Genomic DNA, 25,023 nt, shown 5'->3' with positions numbered 1-25,023 from the left:
TAACTCGACATGATCCAGGTTGTGATTAGAGTTTTATTGTGAGCAGAGTGTGTTGATATGCAGCCCCGTCCAGCCAGCCAGTAATGATCCTGTCATTGTTCAGAGCTCTGGTGAGCTGCCAAGTCAGCACACTGTCATATTGCTGCATTGACTTCTCCAAAGCCTGTCCATCTTCTACTAGGCACAAGTCAGGAGTGTGATGGAATACTCCCCACTTGACAGCATCTAGGTCAAAGCAGTCCACTTGATTGGCACCACTTCCACAAGCATCCCCTCCCTCCACCACCAATGTTCAGTAGCAGCAGTTCACCAAAGATCCTCAGGTAGCACCTTCCAAACCCATGACCACTTCCATCTAGAAGGACAAGGACGACAGATACATGGGAACCCCACCCCCTGAAAGCCCTATACCATCCCCACATGGAAATACATCACCATTCCTTCAGTGTCACTGGGTCAGAATCCTGGAATTCCTTACCTAATGGCATTGTGGGTTAACCCACAGCAGGAGGACTGCAGCGGTTCAAGAAAGCAGCTCACCCCTGCCACCTCAGTGGCAACTAGGGATGGTCAATAAATGCTGGACCCGGCCAGCGATGTCCACCTCCCACAAGGAAATGAAAACAACATTCCCAACCAGTGGGCCGAGTCGATCTGGTTATGTTGGTCACTGTGTCCCCTGATGTTGGTGACCTTGGGTATACGTGTTGCACAGTTCCCATCCTCCTATCCAGTGTGTTTACAACATCGTAATGCCGGTGGGAGATAGTGTGTGTCCCCATCACATTCTTAATGTAACTCTCCACCTTTGAGTGAGTTGTGTGGCACCAGTTAAGACCCAAATAATTTCCCTTTGTCTCACTAATGGGTCTTGACAATTGGATCCAGACAGGAGCCCAATAAACCATTTGTCATGTTCAATTCTAGCTCCTGTTGCCTTCAGTCCCAATGACTGCATCAAACATGGTGCCCAGTAAATGAGGAAGTCTGGCCTGAGCTTCTCTTAACACCTGAAGGACCACAAAGATCCCTTGCTGACCATGTCCTATCTTCACTACTCTTGGTCTCCTCTCTTCCAGCTGGATGAAGGCACACCTCCGGAGCCTGAGGGAAACTTTGTGGACTACCAAACCACGATGGTGAAATATTCCAAGGCGATCGCAGTCACCGCTCAGGAGATGGTGAGTGAGGATCGGCTCTGAGTGGTGAGGTCAGTTAACTTGAATGCTCTTGCTACAAAAATACCAGCTGAAACCAAGCCTCACACAAGGACGTGAAACGTAAAGGGGTACACCACAGCTTCTACACACGTGTGCACAGGCACAGTAAACCCGCCAGGCACACGTGTATAAGCACACAGCTATGCGGTGTGCACTGATGTTCACAGGTACACCCCACACACGTGCACAGACACACACCAGACCCCACATGCGTGTACGAACAGGCACCCACACATACATACATGTGCAAACACATATGCATACTTAAGCACACATGCCCAGGTGCACACTACATCTTGTACGCTCATGCACACATGCCCAGGTGCATACTACACCTTGTACACTCACGTGTACACGCACATACCATGCTGCGTTCACACTTACACAGGTATAGACCCCATCTCATGCATGCACACTCTAACCTGCACTTCCTTTAACTGCTCCTATTGGCAATATGACCCTGAGTTAAAAATCAAATTCCTCAACTAGGAGCTAATCGAAATCTAATCCGTTACCACCTGTGTTTTTATTTTAATTCATTCACATTGCTGACTAAGCCAGCATTTATTACCCATCCCCAATTGCCTAGCGGTCAGTTAAGAGTCAATCACATTGCTGTGGGTTAAATGTTTCTCAGTAATGTCACTCCTTCAAAATCCCAACACCTCTGTGATGTGGGGAAAACTGACCCAACATACATCTAGTTTCCAGGCCCTTGCTTTGGATCCGTTTGCTTCCTGAGTGAGCTGCTTTTTTCCTAAACATTCCGTTGCCTCTCGGTTTGCCGATTAACCACGCCCACTCTGCTATCTCCACAGATGTCCAAATCCGTCACCAGCCCTGAGGAGTTGGGTGGCCTGGCCTCCCAGGTGACTACTGACTATGGCCACCTGGCCCATCAAGGACGCCTTGCCACGGCTACTGCTGATAGCGAGGAGGTAGGACATTCGGTTACCAGTGGAATTAACTTGCTCTGTGGGCATTGTTGGCAAGGCGAAGGTGTGTTGCCCATCGCTAATTGCCCCTGAGAGGCTGGTACTTCCCACTGCTTTGACCCAGTACTGTCTTTGGAGGGAGATGAAGTTTAAAAGCTCTGCATGTGTGGTTTGTGTGTTTCTTTGATAAGGCATTTGTTACTTATCCCTTGAGAGAGATGTCAATGAACGGCCATCTTGAATTATAGTTGAGCGAGTTGTGAGGCCATTTCAGGGTCAGTTTAGAGATAACTTTGAACCAGATGGATCTTAGGACAGTTGTGATTTTGTGATCACAAAATTATTGAGACAAGCTTTCTATTCTAGATTTATGTAATTAATTCTCCCAGCTGCATTTGGGGGGGAGGGGATTGAACCCTACAATTTCAGCTCTTTAGTCCAGGCCTCTGGATTACGAGTTGAGTCCAGTGATTAATATGCTGCCACATCCCTCTGTGTTTCAGCTCACCTTCCCCCGAGAGTCAGAATGGAGATATACATTTCTCAAGGTGTCTGGATTCGATATCTCCTCTCAAAAATGTGGAGCACCCTCCCATTTTTAAAAAACTCGAAGAATCAGAAGGGGCAGTCTGTGTGAGGTTGCCATCTCTTTGGAAAACCTGGCCCATAGAAAATTTTAAAATATGGATGTTTTATTTGTATTCTTTGAAGGCTTGCTTTCCATCATCAATCTACTGGAAAATTTCTGGAGTGCAGTGTAAGCCAAAAATGGTCAGATTTACTATCTCTCCAAGGCATTGTCAGGTTTGTAATGGTGATCCGACAGTCACTGTCACTGACACTAGGCCAATTGCTCATTGCTGGATTACCAGTACATTCGCCTGGCACCAGTACACCCAGCTTTTGCAGCTTATCACTTGTATCAAATGTCACCAGCTAAGTAGACATGTAACTCTGCACTTGTCAGATTTCATGTATTTAATTCAAACGCCTTTTTGGCCACATTGTGTTGTTTCTAAATCCAATCACAGAATTGTTACAGGGCCAAAGGAGACCCTTCAGCCCGTCATGTCTGCACTGTCTCCCTGAGCTTCTCTGTGTCTGTAACCTTGTACTTGGTCTCTATTTAAATAACCCTCTGGAATGCCTGAATCAAACTTGCCTCCACCACATTTCCAGACAGTGCATTCCAGACCCTAACTCCTCACTGAATGTAAAAGGTTTTTTTTCTCATGTCACATTTTCTTGTTTTGCAAAACACTGTGTGCTCTGGTTCTCAATTCTCTTGTGAGTGAGAACAGTTTCTCCCTTTCCACTCCATCCTGACCTGCAATTATTTTGTAAGGTTCTATCAACTCTCCCCTTAGCCTTGTTTTCTCCTTGGTCTCAATTTCTCTTCATGAAGAACTGGTGGAGAGCTGAGCTGGGTCAGCAAGACTGTCATAAGTCAGAAAGCAATAGTTGAGCAGGATCCTTCAAAGAAGAGGTGATTCAGGTCCAGCCAAGGTATATTCCTTCAGAAGAGAAAGGCAGGGCAAACATATCCACAGCTTGCTTGTGACAAATGAGGTAGAAATTACCTTGAAGAACAAGTATACATATGACAGGTGTGAGGTCGTGAGTATGAATGAGATACAGGAGAATCAAAAAAAAAAGAAATAAAAGAAGCCAATGGGGAATAGGTGAAAAGAGTGGCAGCTGACATAACAGAGAATTGAGATGTTCTATTCTGGATTCCCAGTGTGATGATGGTATGACTTTAAGAGGTTATTTTGTCCTTTTTTTTTGGAAAATAGGCTGTAAGTTGCAGAAGTACTGAGCAGTCTACCAAAACCACTAGAGTAAACAGGGCCTTGGGGTGTTTTTTTTTAAAAAGTTGGAACAATAGAAGCAGCCTGGCTGGATGTGGACAGCTCTCACAGACCAGGATTTCTACTATTTTCTTTTTAGTTTATAGCTTTATCTTTAAGCAGTTGCTGTTGAGGGCTTGAAAAAAGTTGAAGCTATCTTTTCCCTCTCTCAGTTACAGCCAGAAACTGGGGGGGTCCTCTCTGCTGCTGGGTTACCCGTGAGCAAATCTATTTTTCTGAATTTGCCTTTTTGCCCAAAGGGTGTGTTTGTGGGATGTTACGATATTGGAACAGTTAATTAGTAACAGTAACTGCATCTGTTATTCAGTTAAGTTTTCCATTAGAGTTAAGCTAATCTAAATTCCTCTTTCTTTAGCTGTATTTTAACTGTAGTGTTTAAATAAATTGTGTTTTGCTTAATGTCAAGTCGTTTGACCGATCGAATTGTATCTGGAACACTGGACATTACATTTGCCTTATAAACAAGAAAACATTCGGGTCTAGGCTACCTTCTTCAAATATTTTGAGGGGTGGGGGGGGGGAGGTTCTGGTCAAGTCCAATACGCCAGTTATTGAAGAATGACAAGCCAAACTCAGTCATATATTTATTTACAGAATAAAGCACTACTAGCAAACACCTCCTAACCCAACTCACACCCTGTTTCATTCAGTGTCTTTTTTTAAAGAGAAATATTTTAATCAACCTGTTCGGACAGTTCCATGCTAGGTTGGACTTGAAACTGGACCTTGTGGCTCAGATGTATGAACACTACCACTGTATCACAAGAGCTCCTCTGTGTGCTTAAAGTTATTTTAATAATCTCTTCACACATGCTATGTCATAGCCTCTGGGATAGGTGGGGCAGGAACCTGGCTCCTCTGATTCAGCCTGTGAACTTAATATTTTAGTCAACCTGTTTAGATATGCCATGATACACTTCTGAGCACAGAAACATAGAAAATAGGTTCAGCAGTAGGCCATTCGGCCCCACGGGCCTGCGCCACCATTCAATATGGTGTTGGCTGATCATGCAATCTCAGTGTCCCACTCCCACACTCTCTCCATACTCCTTCATCCCTTTAGCCACAAGAGCCACATCCAGCCCCCTCTTGAACATATCGAACAAACTGGTCCTAACAGCTTCCCGTAGGAGAGAATTCCACAGGTTCACAACTCTGAGTGAAGACATTCTTCTTCATCTCAGTCCTGAATGGCCCACCCCTTATTCTTAGACTGTGACCCCCTTTTTCTGGATTTCCCCAACATCGGGAGCGTTCTTCCTGCATCTAGTCTGTCCAGTCCCATCAGGATTTTATATGTTTCTCTGAGATCCCCTCCAACTCGATTTTTCTAAATTCCAGTGAGTACAAGCCCAGTCGATCCAGTCTTTCCTCATCTGTCAGCCCTGCCATCCCAGGAATCAGTCTGGTGAACTTTCGCTGGACTCCCTCAATAACCAGAATGTCCTTCCTCAGACTAGGAGACCAAGACTGCACACAATGACCACAACTGCACCCCTGCAAACAGGGATATGAACCCTGGTCTTCTGGCTCAGAGGAAGGGACAATATCACCCTGCCGCTCGATATTTTCTAATCCAACCTATTCAGAGATGTTGCCACACACCTCTAGAGCAGATGGAACTTGAACTCAAGACTGCTGGCTCAGAGCTAGGGATACTACCACTGCACACTAGATCGCTCCTTGTGTACTTAAAGTGAAACGTCAATTAATGCCCTCTACTAGCAAATATTGAAACACTGTTTGCAAAGTGTCAGGTGCAAGGAGCCTCTTGTTGAACAGTGGTAGTGTCCCTACCCTTGGAGCTGGAGGCCTGGGTTCAAGTCCCACCCGCTCCAGAGGTGTGTACTAACATCTCTGAACAGGCTTGTTAGAAAAATAGATCAATAAAGACAAAAGAGTCAGATGCACTGACCTTGAAGGCACTTGGATAATTATAGGAGTAAGAAACATTTTAGGCAGATCCAGGCCGGGAGCAGGCAGGTGGGACCAGTTTAGTTTGGGATTATGTTTAGCATGGACCGAAGGGTCTGTTTCTGTGCAGTACTCAAGTCTCTGGCCTCATTCCTTCAGTTTCCAGGTTAACAGTTGCTGTCCTCTCCTTTCTCTCCCTGGAGTGAGAATGTTTGGGGTTCCGTCACGATCTGCTCTGTTTGCTCCGCAGATTGGATTCCAGATTAAGACCCGAGTCCAGGATCTTGGTCACGGCTGTATATTCCTGGTGCAGAAAGCTGGTGCTGTGCAGATCAGTCCCACCGACAGCTTTACCAAGAGAGAGCTCATCGAGTGTGCCCGTGCTGTGACTGAGAAGGTGAGGGAGCAGCAGTCTCCTATTTCCCATTTTGCCTTCGTGTGACAGTGCTCACCTCCTGCATTTTTAAAAACGAAGGCTGCCCAATATAAACCAAGAAACCCCTGACAAAATCTTCTTCCAAGCTGTCAGGAAAGAAGACTATTTCTCCAACAAACCGAGAAAGAGCACTAAACGGTTTGAACACGTGGGCTGCAATGCCTCATTTTCCCCAGTTTAATGCAAATTGCGAAGACATTTTTGTCAGAGACATTGGCCCATCCAAGAGAGAGACCTTGTCCCACCCTGAAGGAGGCGTGCTGCTCTAATTGCAGTTAGCTACCGATGCCATATAACCCTGAGCCCATTGGAACTGCAGACTAACCAGTGATGGCCACCAACATTGGTATCGGAGGAGATGATTTAGGCCCACAATCCTGTTCCACCATCCATCGAGATCACCCCTTAGTCTCTGACCTTACATTACGGACCTGTCTTTACCCCATACCTTTGGTTCACCAAATCTACCGTTCTGAACTCAACAATGGATCTTCCGAACAATGGTATTTGCGGAAGAGAGTTCCAAACATCTACCCTTCATGTGGAGATGTGTTGTATCGTTAAATTGCAGAAAAGTCCATCTCTAATTGTTAAACTGTCTCTCCCCCTCCCCCTCTCCTTCCCCCCCCACTATTTGGACTCCACAGCCACCAGAAATAGTTCCTCTTCATTCACCCTACCTGTTAGGTTATGAGTCATACGAGCCAAAGTAGGCCATTCGGCCCATCAAATTTTTGCTCCACCATTCAATGAGATCATGGCTGGTCTGATAATCCTCAACTCCACTTTTCTGCTTTTCCCCCAAACCCTTGATTCCCTTCCTGATTAAACATCCGTCACCCTCAGCCTTGGATACGACCCTGTCTCCAGAGCCCTCTGTAGTAAAGAAATCCACAGATACAATATGTCACATTCCCAGGACGACTTAGAGACATGCTGTTTCTGTTCCCATGTACCTTGTAGGACCAACTCCACACCAAGTCCACCTGATAAGGAATCTATCCTGAACGCACTCTGTGCCAGTGCTATGTTAGAAGAATTTACGGGTTGACATTCAACCTGTCTGACTGCTGGTGTGTGTGAGTTACCACAAGCTACCTTTAATTTGGTTACCTGTTCCCATTAACTCCTTATGTTCTTCCATCGGGCAATCATTTGTCCTGGCATAATGCGGCCAGTTATCAAGCAGCTGTTCATAGAATCCCTACAGTGCAGAAAGAGGCTATTCTGCCCATTGACTCTACACCGACTCTCCAAAGGACATCCCACCCAGACCCATCCCATCTATGTAACCCTTATATTTCCCATGGCCAATCCACCTGACCTGCACATCTTTGGACTCTGGGAGGAAACCCATGCAGACACTGGGAGAATGTGCCAACTCCACACAGACTGTTGCCCGAGGCGAGCATTGAATCCAGGTCTCTAGCGCTGTGAGGCAGCAGTGCTAACCACTGAGCCACTGTGTTAAGACAAGTTAGCTTATGTTGCTTCAACACTTTTTGCCCCAGACATGGTCAACTGGCGTGCTGCTTTTAATTCCTTTATAACAGTCGTCCTTGTCTCTTTCATCTTGGGAAATAGATTAACCCAGCTGGAGTTATTGCTGATTCTTTCAATCCATGAACGGTTATTAAAGTTCTGAAGTTTGCACTATCACAGTGCATTTTGAACCCACTTTCCTAGCCATCAAGGACTTGAACTCAGAACTTCTAGTTCAGTGGCAGTGGCACTACCCACCACACCACAAGATTCTCCCCCTTTTAAAATCGTGCTATCAGCTTGATGTGATACCAAAACTCAGCTCATTCAATCACAGGAGTTCCTGAGGTCGATAGAGCCAACAGCCGCGACAGTAATCAGTTTTACTGACATATCTGACTAAATAATTTGTAACAAGAGATATTTTTGGTGCTGAGTAGCTTCTCAAAGAACAATACAGCACAGGAACAGGCACTTTGGCCCTCCAAGCCTGCACCCTTCGGTACCAAAACTTGCTTCACTTACAGGATTCGTATCCCTCTGTTCCCTTCCTATTCATGGATTTGTCCAAGTGCTTCTTGAATGCTGCTATTGTATCTGATTCCACCACCACCTTTAGCAGCATGTTCCACGAACTCACCACCCTTTGTGTGAAAATAATCCCCCACACATCTCTTTTAAAGTTCCCTCCTTGCACCTTGAACCTGCTTCCCATAGTAACTGACCCCTCCACCCTGGGAAAAAGCCTCATACTTTCCACTCTGGCTTCTATGTCATTCACAATCTTATAAACTTCCTTCTGGTCGCCCTCAACCTCCTGCATTCCAGTGAAAACAGACCTTTCTTCCGAGCTAAAATCCCCCATACCAGGCAACATCCTGGTAAACCTTTTCTGTACCCTCTTCAAAACATGCACATCCTTCTAATAGTGTGGTGACCAGGACTGTACGCAATATTCCAAATGTGGCCTAACTAAAGTTCTATAAAGCTGCAGCATAACTTATCTATCCTTAGACTCAATGCCCTTTCCAATGAAGGCAAACATGTCATAGGCTTTTTTTTACTCCCTTATCTACCTGCGCTGCCACCTTCAGTGATCTGTGGACCAGAACACCCAGATCCCTCTGCATATCAATACCCCTAAGGGTTCTACCATTCACTGTACAATTTCCACCTGTACTTGACCTTCCAAAATGCATTACCTCTTACATTTGTCCAGATTAAACTCCATCTGCCATTTTTCTGCCCATGTCTCCAACTGATCTATATCCTGCTGTATCCTCTGACAATCCACCTCACTATCCGCAACTCCACCAATCTTTATATCGTCTGCAAACTTACTGATTAGACCAGCTACATTTTCCTCCAAATTATTTATGTAGATCACAATCAGCAGAGGTCCCAGCACTGATCCCTGTGGAACACCACTCGTCATAATCCTTCATTCTGAAAAATATCTTTCCACCGCTACCACTGACTGAGCCAGTTCTGCACCCATCTGGCCAGCTCACCCCTGATACCGTGTGACTTCGCCTTTTGGACCAGTCTGCCATGAGGGACCTTGTCAAAGGCTTTACTAAAGTCAACGTAGATAAAATCAACCACTATTCCCTCATCAATCATCTTTGTCATCTCCTGAAAAGAACTCGATCAAGTTAGTGAGGCACAATCTCCCCTGCACAAAACCGTGCTGTCTATGGCTAATACATCCATTTGCTTCTAAATGAGTACAGATATTGTCCCAAGAATCTTTTCCAGTAACTTCCCTACCACCAACGTGAGACTCACGTAATTTCCTGGATTATCCCTGCTGCTCTTTTTCAACAATGAGGCCACATTAGCGATTCTCCAGTCCTCTGGGACCTCACCTGTAGCCAAAGAGGATACAAAGATGTCTGTCGATGTTCCAGCAATTTGTTCTCTTGCCTCCCTCACTATTCCAGGAACGATCCCATCAGGTCCAGGGGACTTATCTACCTTAATACTCTTTAAAACAGATGACACCTCTTCCTTTTTAATAGCAACTTGGCTCAGAAACCCGACTCTCTCTATCCTGATATCATCCTCCACCAATTCCTTCTCTTTGGTGAATACTGATACAAAGTATTTGTTTTGGACCTCACTTACCTCTTCTGGCTCCGCACATAGACTGTCTTGTTTGTCCTTGAGTGGGCCAACCCTTTCCCTGGCTACCCTGTTGCTTTTTATATATGTATAAATAGCCTTGGAATTCTCCTTAATCCTGTTTACTAATGACTTTTCATGACCCCTTTTAGACCTTCTAATTCCTTATTAAAGTTCTTTCCTTCTTTCCTTATATACTTCAAAGGGCTTCATCAGTTCCCATCCTCCTAGACCTTACATATGCTTCCTTTTTCTTTCTGACCAAGGTCATAACATGGGCATCACGGTGGCTCAGTGGTTAGCACTGCTGCCTCACAGCACCAGCGTCCTAGGTTCAATTCCAGCCTCGGACGACTGCCTGTGCAGAGTTTGCATATTCTCCCCATGTCTGCGTAGGTTTCCTCCGGGTGCTCTGGTTTCCTCCCACAGTCCAAAGATGTGCAGGTCAGGTGAATTTGACGTGCTAAATTGTCCATAGTGCATTTTTTAGGTGCATTAGTCAGAGGGAAACGGGTCTGGGTGGGTTACTCTTCGGAGGGTCAATGTGGACTGGGTGGGCCGAAAGGCCTGTTTCCACACTGTAGGAGAATCTAATCATAACATCTGGACATTCAAGGCTCACGTTATGTGCCATATCTATTCTCAACTTCACCGCTCCTGAATTCATTTATCAACTGTTGTTTGAAATGCTCCCACACGTTTGATTCTCAGGTTGGGTGGAGTGGTGGGGGTTGCGGTGAGGGGGCAATATTCTGAATGAAGCTTTCTTCCTGCTAGGTCTCCTTGGTTCTGTCTGCCCTGCAAGCGGGTAACAGGGGCACACAGGCCTGCATCACTGCAGCCAGCGCTGTGTCTGGTATCATCGGAGACCTGGACACCACCATAATGTTCGCCACAGCCGGTACTCTCAATGCGGAGAACGACGAGTCATTTGCAGACCACAGGTTAGTTTGTTCGGCCACCGCACGCTGCCAATTGATTCAAGGGCGTGCTTCCAAAGTGAAGCCTGCTTTACAGAGGCGGAGGGTCAGAGAGAGCGGGAGCTGGGCGGGTACTCAACACGCCCGGTCAAAGCTGTGCACTCAGCAAAGCTTCAGGAGAGAGGGAAAGAGTTTGCAATGCGGTTAGCTTTGTAGAGACGTGATGGGAGAGTTTGGGGAAAAGAAAGCTGGAGATGCTGACACAGGAAATGCAAAAGAGGTTCGGAGCGGCACCATTCGGCGCAGCCACTTTGGCGCGAGCGATTCGGCGCAGCTGGTTTGGCGGGACCCATTTAAGCGCAGAACTGTTTTGTAGTTATTCAATAGTTTGTAGTTATTCAGTACTTTGTAGTTATTATTAAAATAAAATATAACCCATTAAAATGAAATTGAAGAAATTCAGGGAAGCAGACGCTAGAACACAAACACTTGTAAGAAGATTTAGTGAGAGAAGTGACATTGAATATTCACAAGGGATTGCCCATAATTTTGAATAAATGTCATATTTCAGATTTTTTGTATTTCCCTTACTTCTTTCATTTTTATTTTCTTTTTAACATTTTTACAGAAGAGGATAAACATTATTTTTCTTTTTATTGCTTTCATTAGTGCTTGTAACTAAGCCTGAAAAGGAATAAATATGTGCTGCGCCGAAACAGTTCCGTGCCTAAATGGGTCTGCGCCAAACTGGCCGCGCCAAATCGCTCACGCCAAAGTGGCTGCGCTGAATGGTCCTACACCCAAAGAGGTTAAACCGAGTGTCCGACAGTTCCTTGCAGCCACCCTTTAGGAGGTGGGATGTCATGTTCAGTTTGTACAGGACATTGGTGAGGCCTCTTCTGGAGTACTGTGTCCAGTTCTGGTCTCCCTGTTACAGGGAGGATATAATTAAACTGGAGAGGGTTCAGAAGAGATTTACCAGGATGTTGCCAGAGTTGGAGTTATGGAGGCTGAATAGGCTGGGACTTCTTTCACTGGAGGGAGGGAGGTTGAGGGGTGACCTTATAGAGGTTTATAAAATCATGAGGGGCATAGATAAGGTGAATGGCAAGGGGTCTTCTCACTAGGACGGGGGATTTCAGGAGTAGAGGGCGCACGTCAAAAGTGAGAGGAGAAAAGTTTTTAAAAAATATATAAGGGGCAACTTTTCTTTCATGGAGAGTGGTTTGTGTGTGGAATGAACTTCAAGTGGAAGTGATGGATGTTGGCAGAGTTACGATTTTAAAAGGCATTTGGATAAGTACATGAATAGGAAAAGTTTGGATGGATATGGGCCAGGAGCAGGCAGGTGGGAATAGTTTAGTTTGGAATTATGGTCGGCATGGACTGGTTAGACCAAAAGGGTCTGTTTCCATGCTGTATGACTCTATAGCTAAGAATTTGGAGGTCTGTTTTGACTCACCATTGTCCAGGCCATTTGGCTGTTGAGTAGCTGTCCTCAGTAAACACTATTTGTCAGATTTGGGAATAAAATGTTTTCTTGCATATTCACTACAAATTTTAACCTCACTCAGCCCAGCGGGAACACAGTGGCTTTGAGACCTATTTAAGACACTGCCTTATTGAGGTCAGGATTAAGTGGGAACATAAGAGAGGGATTTAACTCAAATCTTCCCAGCCTGTGAAATAAGTTGAAATTTGGGGAATTAGAAGTTTTGATTTGAGCTGAGGGGTCCTGTCAGTTCTGTGTGAGGGATAATACCAGTCTAGGGGTGTGGCACTTAACGTAAACTGGCCTTGAATACAGTGAGAGTGGCAACGTCATGATGGAGTACAGACCAAAGCTGCCTCCGAGCAGGAATAGACCGTATAGGAGGGAACAGCCAAGTGTAGGAATACAGTAGTACTGGAGGTGGTAATAATTAATAGGGGCTGGGAGGGGGGGGCAGTGGTGTTCGAGGTCACATTCCAATCTTGCTCCTGTCACCTTTAGCTTTGTAACTCCCAGCTTCTCAGTTCACTGCGCCATGTTTTGATGCTATCCCTCCCTGGTGCCAAGGTACAGGGCATCTCACAGAGATGGCACATGACAATCCACAGCTGTAGGGGTGGGTGGGTGGAAATCCATTTTGGGACCAGGTAGAGAAAGTAGATGGACCAGATTCAACTTCATTTTGGTTCATTGTTGAAAGAACCAGAGGGTGTTTATAGAAAGAGTGGTTCAGCATTCCAGTGCTCTCCCTGCCCGATATTGAGATGGTGACAGATTCCAATTACTGTTCCATAGGAAATTGGAGGAAATACTTGGAGAGAGAAGTCATGGCAATAAAGACTGGGGGATGGTGGTGTACAGTAGAAGATTAGGAACTCTGAAACACCAAAGTCCGTGATTTCTCTCTCTTGCCATGGCTCTCTCTCTCTTCTCTCCTCCTCTCTCTCTCTCCCCTCCCTCTTTCTGTCCTCCATCTCTGCCCCTCCCTCTCTCTCTCCCCTCTCCCCGGTACTCTCTCTCTGTCTCCCGCATTCCCTCTCTCTTTCCATCTCTCTCCTGTCCTCTCCCTCCCTTCCCTCTCTCTCCTCCTCCCTCACTCCTCTGTCCCCTCCTCGCTCATTCCCCTCCCCTCTCCTCTCTCCCCTCCCCTCTCTCCCCTCCTCTATCCCCTTTCCCCTCCTCTCTCCGCACCTCTCTCCCCTCTCCCCTCCCCTCTCTCCCCTCTCCCCTCCCCTCTCTCTCCTCCTCTATCTCCTCTCCCCTCCTCTCTCTGCACCTCTCTACCCTCTCTCCCCTCCCCTGTTTCCCCTCCCTCTCCCCCATCTCTCCCCTCTCTCCCCCCTCCTCTCTCCCCTCCCTCTCTCCCCTCCTTCCTCACTCCTCTGTCCCCTCCTCTCCCACCTCCCCCCTCTCTCCCCTCTCCCCTCCTCTCTCTCCCCTCCCCGCTCTCTCCGCTCTCTCCGCTCTCTCCCCTCCCCTCCCCTCCCCTCTCTCCCCGCCTTCTCTCCTCTCCCTCTCTCCCTCTGGCCTTGCCGGACAGTCTGCCGCGGTGTCCGTTTCTGCTTGAGCCCTTGCCGCCGTGATGGAGTAATCTGATTGGCTGAACTGTGTTTGCTGTCCCCAGGGAGAACATCCTGAAGACAGCCAAGGCCCTGGTCGAAGACACCAAGTTCCTGGTGTCGGGGGCGGCCTCCAGCCAGGAGAAGCTGGCGCAGGCTGCGCAGTCCTCGGTCAACACCATCACCCAGCTGGCAGACGTGGTGAAGCAGGGAGCAGCCAGCCTTGGCTCCAATGACCCAGAAACACAGGTACCCGCACGTGAGTCCCCAGTCAATAGACATGGAGCTCGGAAAACACGGCAGCTCCTGACGAAGGGTTTCGGTCTGAAATGTTGACTGTCCTGCTCCTCGGGTGCTCTCTGACCTGCTGTGCTTTCCCAGCTTCACATCTATTGACTCTGACCTCCAGCATCTGCAGTCCCTTACTGTCTCCAAGTCACTACACTCAATGGCTGGGGAATAGATACTGACCCCATTCACTCACAACATATGTGGGTTGGCAAACATAAGGCTTGAGAGCAGGAGTAGGCCATTCAGCCCCTCGAACCTGCTCTACGATTTGATACAATCTCATCCCAGCCTCAGCTCCACTCTCCCGATTCCTCATTCAGACTCTGTCTACCTTGTCCTGAATCAGTGTCCCAGCACTTTACTAAAATTCGTTACCAGCATGAGGGTGTCACTGGCTAGGCCAGTATCGCCCATCCCTCGTTGCCCTGAGGGCAGTTAAGAGTCAACCACATTGCTGCAGGTCTGGAGTCACATGTAGGCCAGACCAGGTAAAGATGGCAGTTTCCTTTCTCAAAGTACGGATTGGTTTTTCCGACAAGTGATCATGGATTCACAGTCGTTACTGGACTCTTTAATTCCAATTTTTTAAAATTGAATTCAAGTCCCCAGAACATTACCTGGGTCTCTGGATAAACAGCCCTGTGATAATACCACCATCCTCTGGGATAGTGAATTCCATCGATTCAAGATTCTTTGAGGGAAGTGATTCATAGAATTCCCACAGTGTGAAAGCAGGCCATTCAGCCCATTGAGTCCACGCCGACCATCCAGGGAGCATCCCATCCAGACCCATCCCATCCTTGTAACCCTGCATTTTCCCATGGCTAACCCACCTAACCTGCACATCCCTGGACACTATAAACAATTTAGCATTGCCAATCCACCGAACCAGCACTTTGGATTGTGGGAGGAAACCCACACAGACACTGGGAAAATACGCAAACTCCTCACAGATAGTTGCCCGAGGCTGGAATCGATCTCAAGTCCCCAGCTCTGTGAGGCAGCAGTGCTAACCACTGGGCCACTGTGCTGCCTTACCTCTGTTTTAAATCTGTCACCCCTTATCCTAAACCAATGATGTTGCGACCTGAATTGCAGGGGAAGCAGATTAGAGTTCATCGTGTCACGGTTGGTAGAACCTATCCCAGTTTTCCCCTGCTAAGGTCGGAGTTCAGGGATTCAAGTCCTACTCCAGAGATCCTGATGGTTCAGTGCAGTTCTGTCAGGAATGCCCTTCATTTGAAATATGTAACTCCTGGCCTCTGGGCTTAATATCAGAGATCCTGTAAACTGACCCAGGGCATGGTTTAGGGTTAGGACAAGAGCAGGATTTTTATTTCTCCCCAGGATTCTGGTCAATATTTCCCTGAAATCACAGTAAATCAGTAGTTAGCACTGCTGCCTCCCAGCGCCAGGGACCCGGGTTCGATTCCAGCCTCAGACAACTGTCAGTGTGGATTTTGCAATTACCCCCGTGTCTGCGTGGGTTTCCTCCGGGTGCTCCGGTTTCCTCCCACAGTCCAAAAGATGTGCAGGTTATGGTGGATTGGCCATGGGAAATTGCCCATAGTTCCCAGGGATATGCAGGCTAGGTAGGTTAGCCATGGGAAATGCAGGGTTAGGAATAGGGTTGGTGGGTAGGATGCTTTTCAAAGGTGCAATGCGGTAGACTGAATGGTCTCTTTCTACACTGTCAGGATTCTGTGATAAATCTAGACAGACCAGGTATCGAGCTGGGATCCCAGCTCAACAGGAGGCGCTGTGTGTTTTCAGTGATCCACCATTAATCATTGCTCAGTTGACAGAGAGTTCAGCCGTTGGTGAACTGAGGCACAGTCCTGTTGGTCTTTAGGTGGTGCTCATCAATGCAGTGAAGGACGTGGCAAAGGCTTTGACCGACCTCATCAGCGCCACAAAATGTGCAGCTGGCAAACCCGCTGACGATCCATCGATGTACCAACTGAAGAGCGCGGCCAAGGTACAGGGCAAAAGGCATGGGGTCGAAACGGGGACCGGGGGGGACTCAGGGATGGAGCAGGGAAAAGGTGGGAGTTAGTAGGGGGTAGAGCTGGGACTTTGAGGAGGGGGAGGGATTGAAGGAGTGAGAGTTGGTTAGGGGAGGAGTTTGGGTGGGAGGGGCGAGTGTTGGTGGAGTGGGGAGAGGCTTGTGACTAGGGTGGGAGGTGGGTGTTGATGAAGTGGGGAGAGGGTTGGGACTGTGGGGTGGGAGGTGAGTGTTGATAAAGTGGGGAGAGGGTTGGGACTGTGGGGTGGGAGGTGAGTGTTGATGAAGTGGGGAGAGGGTTGGGACTGTGGGGTGGGAGGTGAGTGTTGATGAAGTGGGGAGAGGGTTGGGATTGAGATTGTGCGTTGAGGGGTGGGATTGTGGGGTGAGGGGTTCAGTTGGGAGGTGAGGGATGGGACTGTGGGATGGTGGGGTTGAGACTGTGGGGTGAGAGGTGTGATTATGGGATGGTGGAATTGAGGGGTGGGACTGTAGGCTGGGTTTTGCGACTCTGGGGTGAGGGTCCTGAGTGGGGAAGGTGGCGTACTAACAGATGTCTCCAATTGTGCGAATTGGCTGTGTGACCCACAATACCACATCAATTAACAGCCTTCGAGATAGCCTTACAATGGTGTAATTTGTCCTGAATTGATTTTATCATTTAGCAGTTTTCAAAAAAAAATTACAAGTGCTAAATTGTGAGAATGTGTTGCACGGGCCTGTGTTCTTTTGCACAAAGAGGAGCAGTGTGTGAACTAATTAAAGGGTTGATAATGTTTTTTAAAAGAATTTGTTGAGGGAAATGATTTCCTGTTGTGGGACATTTACCTTCAAACTGGGCATCCAGGGCTAATGTGAGGAATTATCCCCTGACACAGGAGGACAGTAGAAATTGGGAAGTGTCTCCCCCAGAAACCTTTGGAGTTTGAGATACTGGGTGGGGGAGGGATGTAGGGAGTGTCAATTATCAGGAGTAAAATTGAGATTGCTGGATACAAAGGTGACAGAGCCAAGGTGGGTAGGTGCACTTAATACATCAATGAGCGCGGACTAGGCTCGAGGGGGCTGAATGGCCTCCTCTTCTTCTCGTGACAATGCAATGACCTGGTTTTCCTCCCTCCCTCTCCACAGGTGATGGTTACAAATGTCACATCGCTCCTGAAAACAGTGAAAGCTGTGGAGGATGAGGCCACACGAGGTACCAGGGCACTCGAGGGAACGATAGAGAGCATCAAACAGGAGCTGGCGGTATGTGAGAGCTCTGCATCTTCAGTTCAAACTTGCGCACGAGCCTGCGCCCTTAGGAAACTTTTCACCCAGTGGTATCATTTTTTTACATCCTTCCTATTGTGTGGTGCTCAGAGGGAAATGTGTTGCTCTAGCCGTGAAAGCAGAGCAAAAAACATTTAATTGGCTCTGCCAGTTCCTTGTTCTGCATTATCCATTCTCCTGTTTCAGATTGTAAGGGACCTGAATTTGTGTTCACTGATTCTTTTCTTTGTACCTGCGACCAAAGCTCTTACAGTCTACTTTTATGTTACTTTGAAAATTCACACTCATAGCCTATTTTGTTTTCCCCTCTTAGATTTGGTCCTTCTTTGCTCAATTCAAAACTGCTCATAGACATCAAGCTGTTACTTTTCTGGCAGCTTTATATAATTCCACTTTGGACCTAATGCTGTCCTTAATTTATTTTGTAAAGGATGCATGGGCTTTAGGAAAAAGTGACCATAACATGTTAGAATTCTTCAATGGAAGAGAAAGTGGGTCAATCCAAAACTAAGGTCTAAATCAGAAAGGAAATTGCGAAGATAGGAAGGATGTGGTGGCTGCGATAGACTGGGTAACTTCATTAAAAGACCAGAACATTGACAGCTAATGGTTCTTTCAGCTGATCAGAATGTATAACTGCTGCAATGCATGTCTTCGCTCTTTCAATTTTAACCATTATCTATCAACGTTCTAGTCTTTTAATGAGGTTCCCCAGTCTATTGCAGCCACCACATCTGTCATACCTTCGCAATTTCCTTTCTGATTTAGACCTTAGCTTTGGATTGACCCACATCGCCTTCTATCCCATTAAAGAATTCTAACATGTTACGGTGACTTTTTCCTAAAGGACCTCTCACAACCAAGATTATTAATTAACCCTTTCCCATTGCACAAAACCAATTCTAGGATTTTCTTTCCGTTTAACCTGTTTTTCACATCCACTTGTTCAGAGATGTAATTACACACCTCTGGAGCAGGTGGGACTTGAACAAGGGTCTCCCAGTCCAGAGGTAAGGAGACTTACTGCACCACAAGAGGGCAAGCTTACTGCACTTTGTATTCCCAGGCGAACCAGTTTTGAGTCTGCTTAGCTTCTGAGATCAGGTGTTTTCAGACTAGTAGGGCTGTGGACACCAATTCTACGAACTTAGCCCCCACCCTCGTGAGTAGGTTCCCCAATATGCTGGTCTAAAAAAACCCATCTTGTGCTCACTCCAGGGTCCTTCCACCACAACTAAGGTGGCTTGTCCAGTCTAAATGTAGATTCCGATCACCTATGATCGTCTTTGCTTGTGTGTGTCTTCAGTTTCTTGTCTATGACTAGACTTTTTTGATAACCTCGTAGCTGAAGACCCAAGTGATTTGTGCAGGGTGAAAACTTGATGCTGAAGGAAGGTGCAACAAAACCAGTGTGCAGAATAACAGCTATCCTCATAGAATCCCTACAGTGTGGAAACAAGTTCACACTGCCCCTCCGAAGAGTAACCCACCCAGACCCATTCCCCTCCCCTATAACTCTACGTTTACCCCTGACTAATGCACCTATCACTACGGGCAATTTAGCATGGCCAATTCCCCCTAACCTGCACATCTTTGGACTGTGGGAGGAAACCAGAGCAGCCCGAGGAAACCCACACAGACACTGTGCAAACTCCACACAGACAGTCGCCCGAGGCTGGAATTGAACCTGGCTCCCTGGTGCTGTGAGGCAGCAGTGCCACCATGCCGTCCCTGATTAGATCATTCTTCCTGATTAGATCGTTTCTTCATTCTGTATCAGGCAAACTCATGAACAGGTCTAAGGCCATCATTCGAATACATGGATAAGAAAACAGAAAGCTTTGAGCAATAGATGAAGCCAGTTGTTTCCTGCTGCTACAATATGTGAGCGCTGTTCGCCACTAACAGCATGCTGCCAAAATACATTCTGTCACTCACATGTGTAAGTAACGTGTTATATGAATTTCAGTGCCAGTGTATGGCCAACAGACTGGCAGACCTGAGAAAACAGCATGTTCTTACTGTTGCTCAGAACAAGCAGGGTCTTGGACATACCCATCCAGCCCTCCCACAATCTCCAATGTTAGACATTTGCTAAGTAATCCCGAGTGCACAACAAATTGAAGAATTACGTTGGGCAGCTCATCTTCTGCCTTGGGACCCTCGAATCAATGTCGATTTCACCAGTTACCTCACCTCCCCTCCACCCACTTCAGCCCAGATCCAACCCTCCAACTCGGCACTGCCTTCCTGAACTGTCCCAGCTGTCCATCTTCCTTCTCACCTATCTGCTCCATCCCCCACCTCCAACCTATCACCATCAGCCCCCAACTGCACCTACCTATCGCATTCCCAGGTACCTTCCCCACCCTCCCCCTCACCCCCCCCCCCTCCCATTAATCTCTCAGCCCCCTTGCTCCCCCCTCCCCACATTCCTGATGAAGATCTTATGCCCAGAACATTGACTCTCCTGCTTCTCAAATGCTGCCTGACTGGCTGTGCTTTTCCAGCACCACAAACTCAAACTCATTTGCGATTGTCAGTGCGGTGGACTTATATGTAGCAGAAGTTCTATACATAATTCCCCAGGGCCGTGTTCATTGCAAACAGAAAGGGCAGGTACACACACTGCGCCTGTTTCAACTCAACAAAATTGATGAGAGACATTCACTGGTTCATTTCTCAGTTCAATAACTTGACTAATCAGAGGAAACCTGCCTAGTTTAGAATTTACACAAATCTTCACAGTTAACTGTCAGTCATCATTAGCTGATGCATTTTCCATAACAACGCCTCTACCAATCAGAATCCACTTGCTAACGAATCAACATTGTCTTCTCATGTGGTGTAAACATTGTTTTCCCTTTGGTATTCTTGTGAATTTCCTGATATGTGTGTAAGATAGAAAGCTTCAACGCAACAGAATATTTTTCGGCAATGCCCAAATTGTGGGGTACCAAGAGATTATCTGCATATCGCTACTGTTTTTTTCAGTAGCATAATCAACTGCCCTACTGATCTACATGGAGTCTTATAACTGCAAATCTTTCCAGGGAAGAGAGAGACCTCAGTCACAACGTTAGATTGGAGAAGTTAAACTTGTTCACCTTTAGAGGTAAATGGGTTAATTAATAGAGATAATCAAAATCACAAGAAAGAAACAGTTCCTCATCAGGTGAGAGTCAAGAACCAAGATGACATAGATTTAAGATGATTGATGAAAGAACCAAAGATGACATGAGAAAAAGCATTAGGCTGTGAGTGGTTAAGGTCTGGAATATATGGCCAGAATGTGTAATGGAAGTAGATTCAGCTATGGATATCAAAAGGCAGTTGAATAAGAACCAATTTAATGAGAGAGAAAATGTTCAGAGCTATATAGAAATGGCAGGGGACTGGGTCTAACTAAATAGCTTTTGCAAAGAGCTGACACATGCTTGATGGGCCCAGTGGCCTTTTGCGTTACAGCTATTCCCTGATTCACTGCTCCATTGTGCCTTTTTAATGGTCTCTGTCCCTCACACCAATGATAGGTTTTCCAGTCAAAGGAGGTACCAGCAAAGACCTACACCCCGGAAGAATTTATCCGCATGACAAAGGGCATCACAACAGCGACTGCCAAGGCGGTGGCAGCGGGTAACTCCTGTCGCCAGGATGATGTGATTGCAACAGCCAATCTCAGCCGCAAGGCCATCATCGACATGCTGACTGCCTGCAAGGTAAGCGAGTGTCTTTCTCTCTCTGTGGTCGCCCAGTTGCAATTGGCGTCCTGCCTGACGGGTGTAACAGTGCTGAAATGTGAATGTGTTTGTCTGGACAGCAAGCAGCATACCACGCCGAGGTGGGGGAAGATGTCCGAAGCCGAGCCTTACACTTTGCTACTGAATGCACTGTTGGCTACATGGAGTTACTAGAGCACGTCCTTGTGGTGAGTACATTCTCAGCTTCACATCACAGAACTGTGTCCAACTCAGCAATCACGTTGCAACAGTTTGTATCATCATTGGTAACGTTCAGAGAAATATGAGGTGGGTATTCATTGCCTTTGACAAAATAGAAATAAAAGATAGCTGGGACACTGGGGTTCTCGTATGAAAGCTCTCGGACTGAGCAAGTCCACAAACTCTCTCCACAAAGAAAAACCTGCCTGTCGATCTCATCAACAAGGTTGGGATCCTTTAAGAAAAAAGAACCGCATGAGGATTAGAGGTGAACTGGAACGCTTTCGGAAATATTAAGATGAAAGGCAGATGTTGTTAAATGTGAAGGGATGCTGAACGTATTGGCAAGAGTGTTGCCAGGGATGGAAGGTTTGAGCTATAGGGAGAGGCTGAATAGGCTGGGGCTGTTTTCCCTGGAGTGTCAGAGGCCGAGGGGTGACCTTATGGAGGTTTATAAAATTACAAAGGGCATGGATAGGGTAAATAGACAAGGTCTTTTCCCTGGAGTCGTAGAAAAGATGGCCTTCCCCAGGGTGGGAGAGTTCAAAACTAGAGGGCGAAGGTTTAAGGTGGAAGAGGGAAAATTTAAAAGGGACCTAAGGTCAACTTTTTCACACAGAGTGTATGAAATGAACTGCCAGGGGAAGTGATAGAGGCTGGTACGGTTAAAACATTTAAAAGGCATCTGGATGGTTACATGAATATGAAGAGTTTACAGGGGTATGAATAAAACGCTGGCAAATGGGAATAAGTCAGATTGGGATGTTTGGTCAGCATGTACGAATTGAACAAATTGAACATTCTGTACAACTCTGACTCCTAAATTCCTCCCATTACATCCAGAATATTTTAGGGAATCGACAATCATTCTAATCCACGGTGATCTCATATGAACAAGGAACAATCCGCAAGGAATTAAGGGATACGGGGAGAGTGCGGATAAGTAGCGTTGAAATGCCCATCAGCCATAATTAAATGGTGGAGTGGACTCGATGGGCCGAATGGCCTTACTTCCATTGCTATGTCCTGTGGTCTTGAAAATAGGTCACAGCCCTTTAAGCCTGCTAGGCCCTTCTGGTTGGATGTTCCCCACCGTTTTCCAGTTTTGGGGAGGTTTTGACGAAATATGAAGAATGGCTAGCTTCTCCTGCTCTTGGTTGCTTCAGAATTTATGGGTTTTTTTTCCCTGTTGTAAAACTTTGGATTGCCCTGCTTTTGTTTTGGAACAGATTGTTCAGAAGCCCACAGCAGAGCAGAAGCAGCAGCTTTCCGGATATTCCAAGCGGGTAGCGGCAGCCGTTACTGAACTGATCCAGTCAGCGGAAGCCATGAAAGGTTGGCATTTCTTTTAACCTCTAGTCTTTTGCGGGATGTGAGCCTCACTGGAAAGGCCTGCATTGTTTGCCCATGCCCAGTGACCCTTGAGGAAGAGTGTCTCGCCAGGCTGTTTGAGGCGTAATTAAAAGTCAACCACATTGGTGTGAGTTCTGGAGTCACATTGGGTAAGGATGGCAGATTTTCTTCTCTGAAGCACACTAGTGAACTAGATGGGTCTTACCATCTGTTGATGTTAGTTGTCATGCTCATTATGTTTGAGACCAATTAACAATCCCAGATTTATTATTGACTTTAACTTCCACTATCTGCCATGATGGGATTCGAACTCATGTCCCCAAACCATTAGCCTGAAGCTTTTTTTTTCACGAGCCCAGTGACATTACCATGCGGTGGCTCAGTACTTTGCACTGCTGCCTCACAGCACCAGGGACTCAGGTTCGATTCCAGCCTCAGGCAACTGTCTGTGTGGAGGTTGCACTTTCTCCCCGTGGCTGCATGGGTTTCCTCTGGTTTTCTCCCATAGTCCAAAGATGTGCAGGTTAGCATGGATTGGCCATGCTAAATTGCCCATAGTATCCAGGAATATGCAGATTAGGTGGATTAGCCATGGGAAACGCAGGGTTACAGGGATGAGACGGGTCTGGGTGGGATGCTGTTTGGAGAGTCGGTGTGGACTGGATGGGCCAAATGACCTTATTCCACGATGTAGGGATTCGATTCTATGACAATATCCAATTGTCACCTCAAGGGAGCAAACATAAGAACTAGGAGCAGGAGTAGGCCATTCAGCCCTTCGAGCCTCACTGGTATTTAATACCATCATGGCTGATCTCATCTCTGCCTCCACTCCACACTCCTGCCCGCTCCCCATAACCCTTCAACCCATTACTCGTTTAAAAATTCACCTCTCTCCTCCTTAAATTTACTCAATGTCCCAGCATCCACTGGGGGCGTGAGTTCCACAGTTTCACAATTTAATGGGAATTTGTTCCAGGATAACCGCACGCTCCCAAATTCCCGTTGAAATACTTGTGGGAAAACTGCCCTCCGCAGGGATGTGCATGACAGAGATCTCAGAAGTGGGTAACCCCGAAATGGAGGGATGCCTCCACTTGTCGGAGAGTCTCGAATAAGACTGAGATGAGGAGAATCCTTTTCTCAGAGACAGTCATGAATTACTTGCCACTTCCGGCCTCAAAAGATAGTGGAAGGAATGTCTTTGAATCTTTTTAAAGGTCGAGTTAAATAGATACTTGATAAGCAAAGAGTTGAAAAGTTATCAGGGATAGATGGGAATGTGGTATAATCAGGTCAGACATGGGGAGCAGGTCTGAGAGACCGAGCGGCTTAATCATCCTAATTTTGCACATTCATTCTTTGCTGATGAATATAAATTGATTGACCTCTTGTTTCTGACTCATCAGTCTGTGGAAATAATTGTTCCTGATTTACCTCATCAAAACCCCTCGTGTTGTGATTTGTTTTATTTGTTCATGAAACGTGGGCGTCACTGGCTGGGCCCAGCATTTATTGCCCGTGCGTCACCGTCCTTGAGAAGGTGGGGGGTGAGCTATCTTCTTGAGCTACTGCAGTCCATGTGCTGTAGATAGACCCACAATGCCCTTAGGGAGAGAATTCCAGGATTTTGACCCCTGACCTTTTAGCTGCTGACGGTTGTGGGTTTGGAAAGTGCTGCCTATCTGTTTTTGACAATGTTGAATCTCTCATGTTGAAATACACCTCCTTTGGAGTTATGGAGATGTACAGGTCCAACTCGTCTATGCCGACTAGATATCCTAAATTAATCTTGTCCTGTTTTCCAGCAGTTGGTCCATACCCCTCTAAACTCTTCCCCTCTGCACCCATCCAGATGCCTTTTAAATGTTGTAATTGTACCAGCCTCCACCACTTCCTCTGGCATCTCATTCCATACACGTACCACCCTCTGCGTGAAAAAGTTGCCCCTTAGGTCCCTTTTAAATCTTTCCCCTCTCACCTTAAACCCTCTCATTCTGGACTCCCCCACCCCAGGGAAAAGACCTTGTCTATTTACCCTATCCATGCCCCTCATGATTTTATAAATCTCTATAAGGTCACCCCTCAGTCTCTGATGCTCCAGGGAAAACAGCCCCAGCCTGTTCAGCCTCTCCCTGCAGCTCAAACCCTCCAACCCTGGCAACCTCCTCATAAATATTTTCAGAACCCTTTCAAGTTTCACAACAC

General features: G+C 46.7%; 1 protein-coding gene across 5 annotated transcripts in view; it reads left to right on the top strand.

The window, feature by feature from the left end:
* Window positions 1-25,023, top strand: part of LOC140458478 (talin-2) — a 327,438-nt gene that overhangs the window by 260,596 nt on the left and 41,819 nt on the right. For all 5 annotated transcript variants that reach the window (XM_072553130.1, XM_072553131.1, XM_072553133.1 and 2 more), the window contains 10 exons: window positions 1,080-1,181; window positions 2,039-2,158; window positions 6,191-6,337; window positions 10,760-10,926; window positions 14,019-14,202; window positions 16,097-16,222; window positions 17,381-17,497; window positions 21,055-21,240; window positions 21,342-21,449; window positions 22,692-22,797. In XM_072553130.1, the coding sequence (XP_072409231.1) occupies window positions 1,080-1,181; window positions 2,039-2,158; window positions 6,191-6,337; window positions 10,760-10,926; window positions 14,019-14,202; window positions 16,097-16,222; window positions 17,381-17,497; window positions 21,055-21,240; window positions 21,342-21,449; window positions 22,692-22,797 (1,363 nt within the window). The remainder of the gene's footprint in view (window positions 1-1,079; window positions 1,182-2,038; window positions 2,159-6,190; window positions 6,338-10,759; window positions 10,927-14,018; window positions 14,203-16,096; window positions 16,223-17,380; window positions 17,498-21,054; window positions 21,241-21,341; window positions 21,450-22,691; window positions 22,798-25,023) is intronic.

This window comes from Chiloscyllium punctatum, chromosome 33, assembly GCF_047496795.1.
Source record: "Chiloscyllium punctatum isolate Juve2018m chromosome 33, sChiPun1.3, whole genome shotgun sequence".
NCBI lineage: Eukaryota > Metazoa > Chordata > Chondrichthyes > Orectolobiformes > Hemiscylliidae > Chiloscyllium > Chiloscyllium punctatum.
This window is presented reverse-complemented; position numbering and strand designations above follow the sequence as displayed.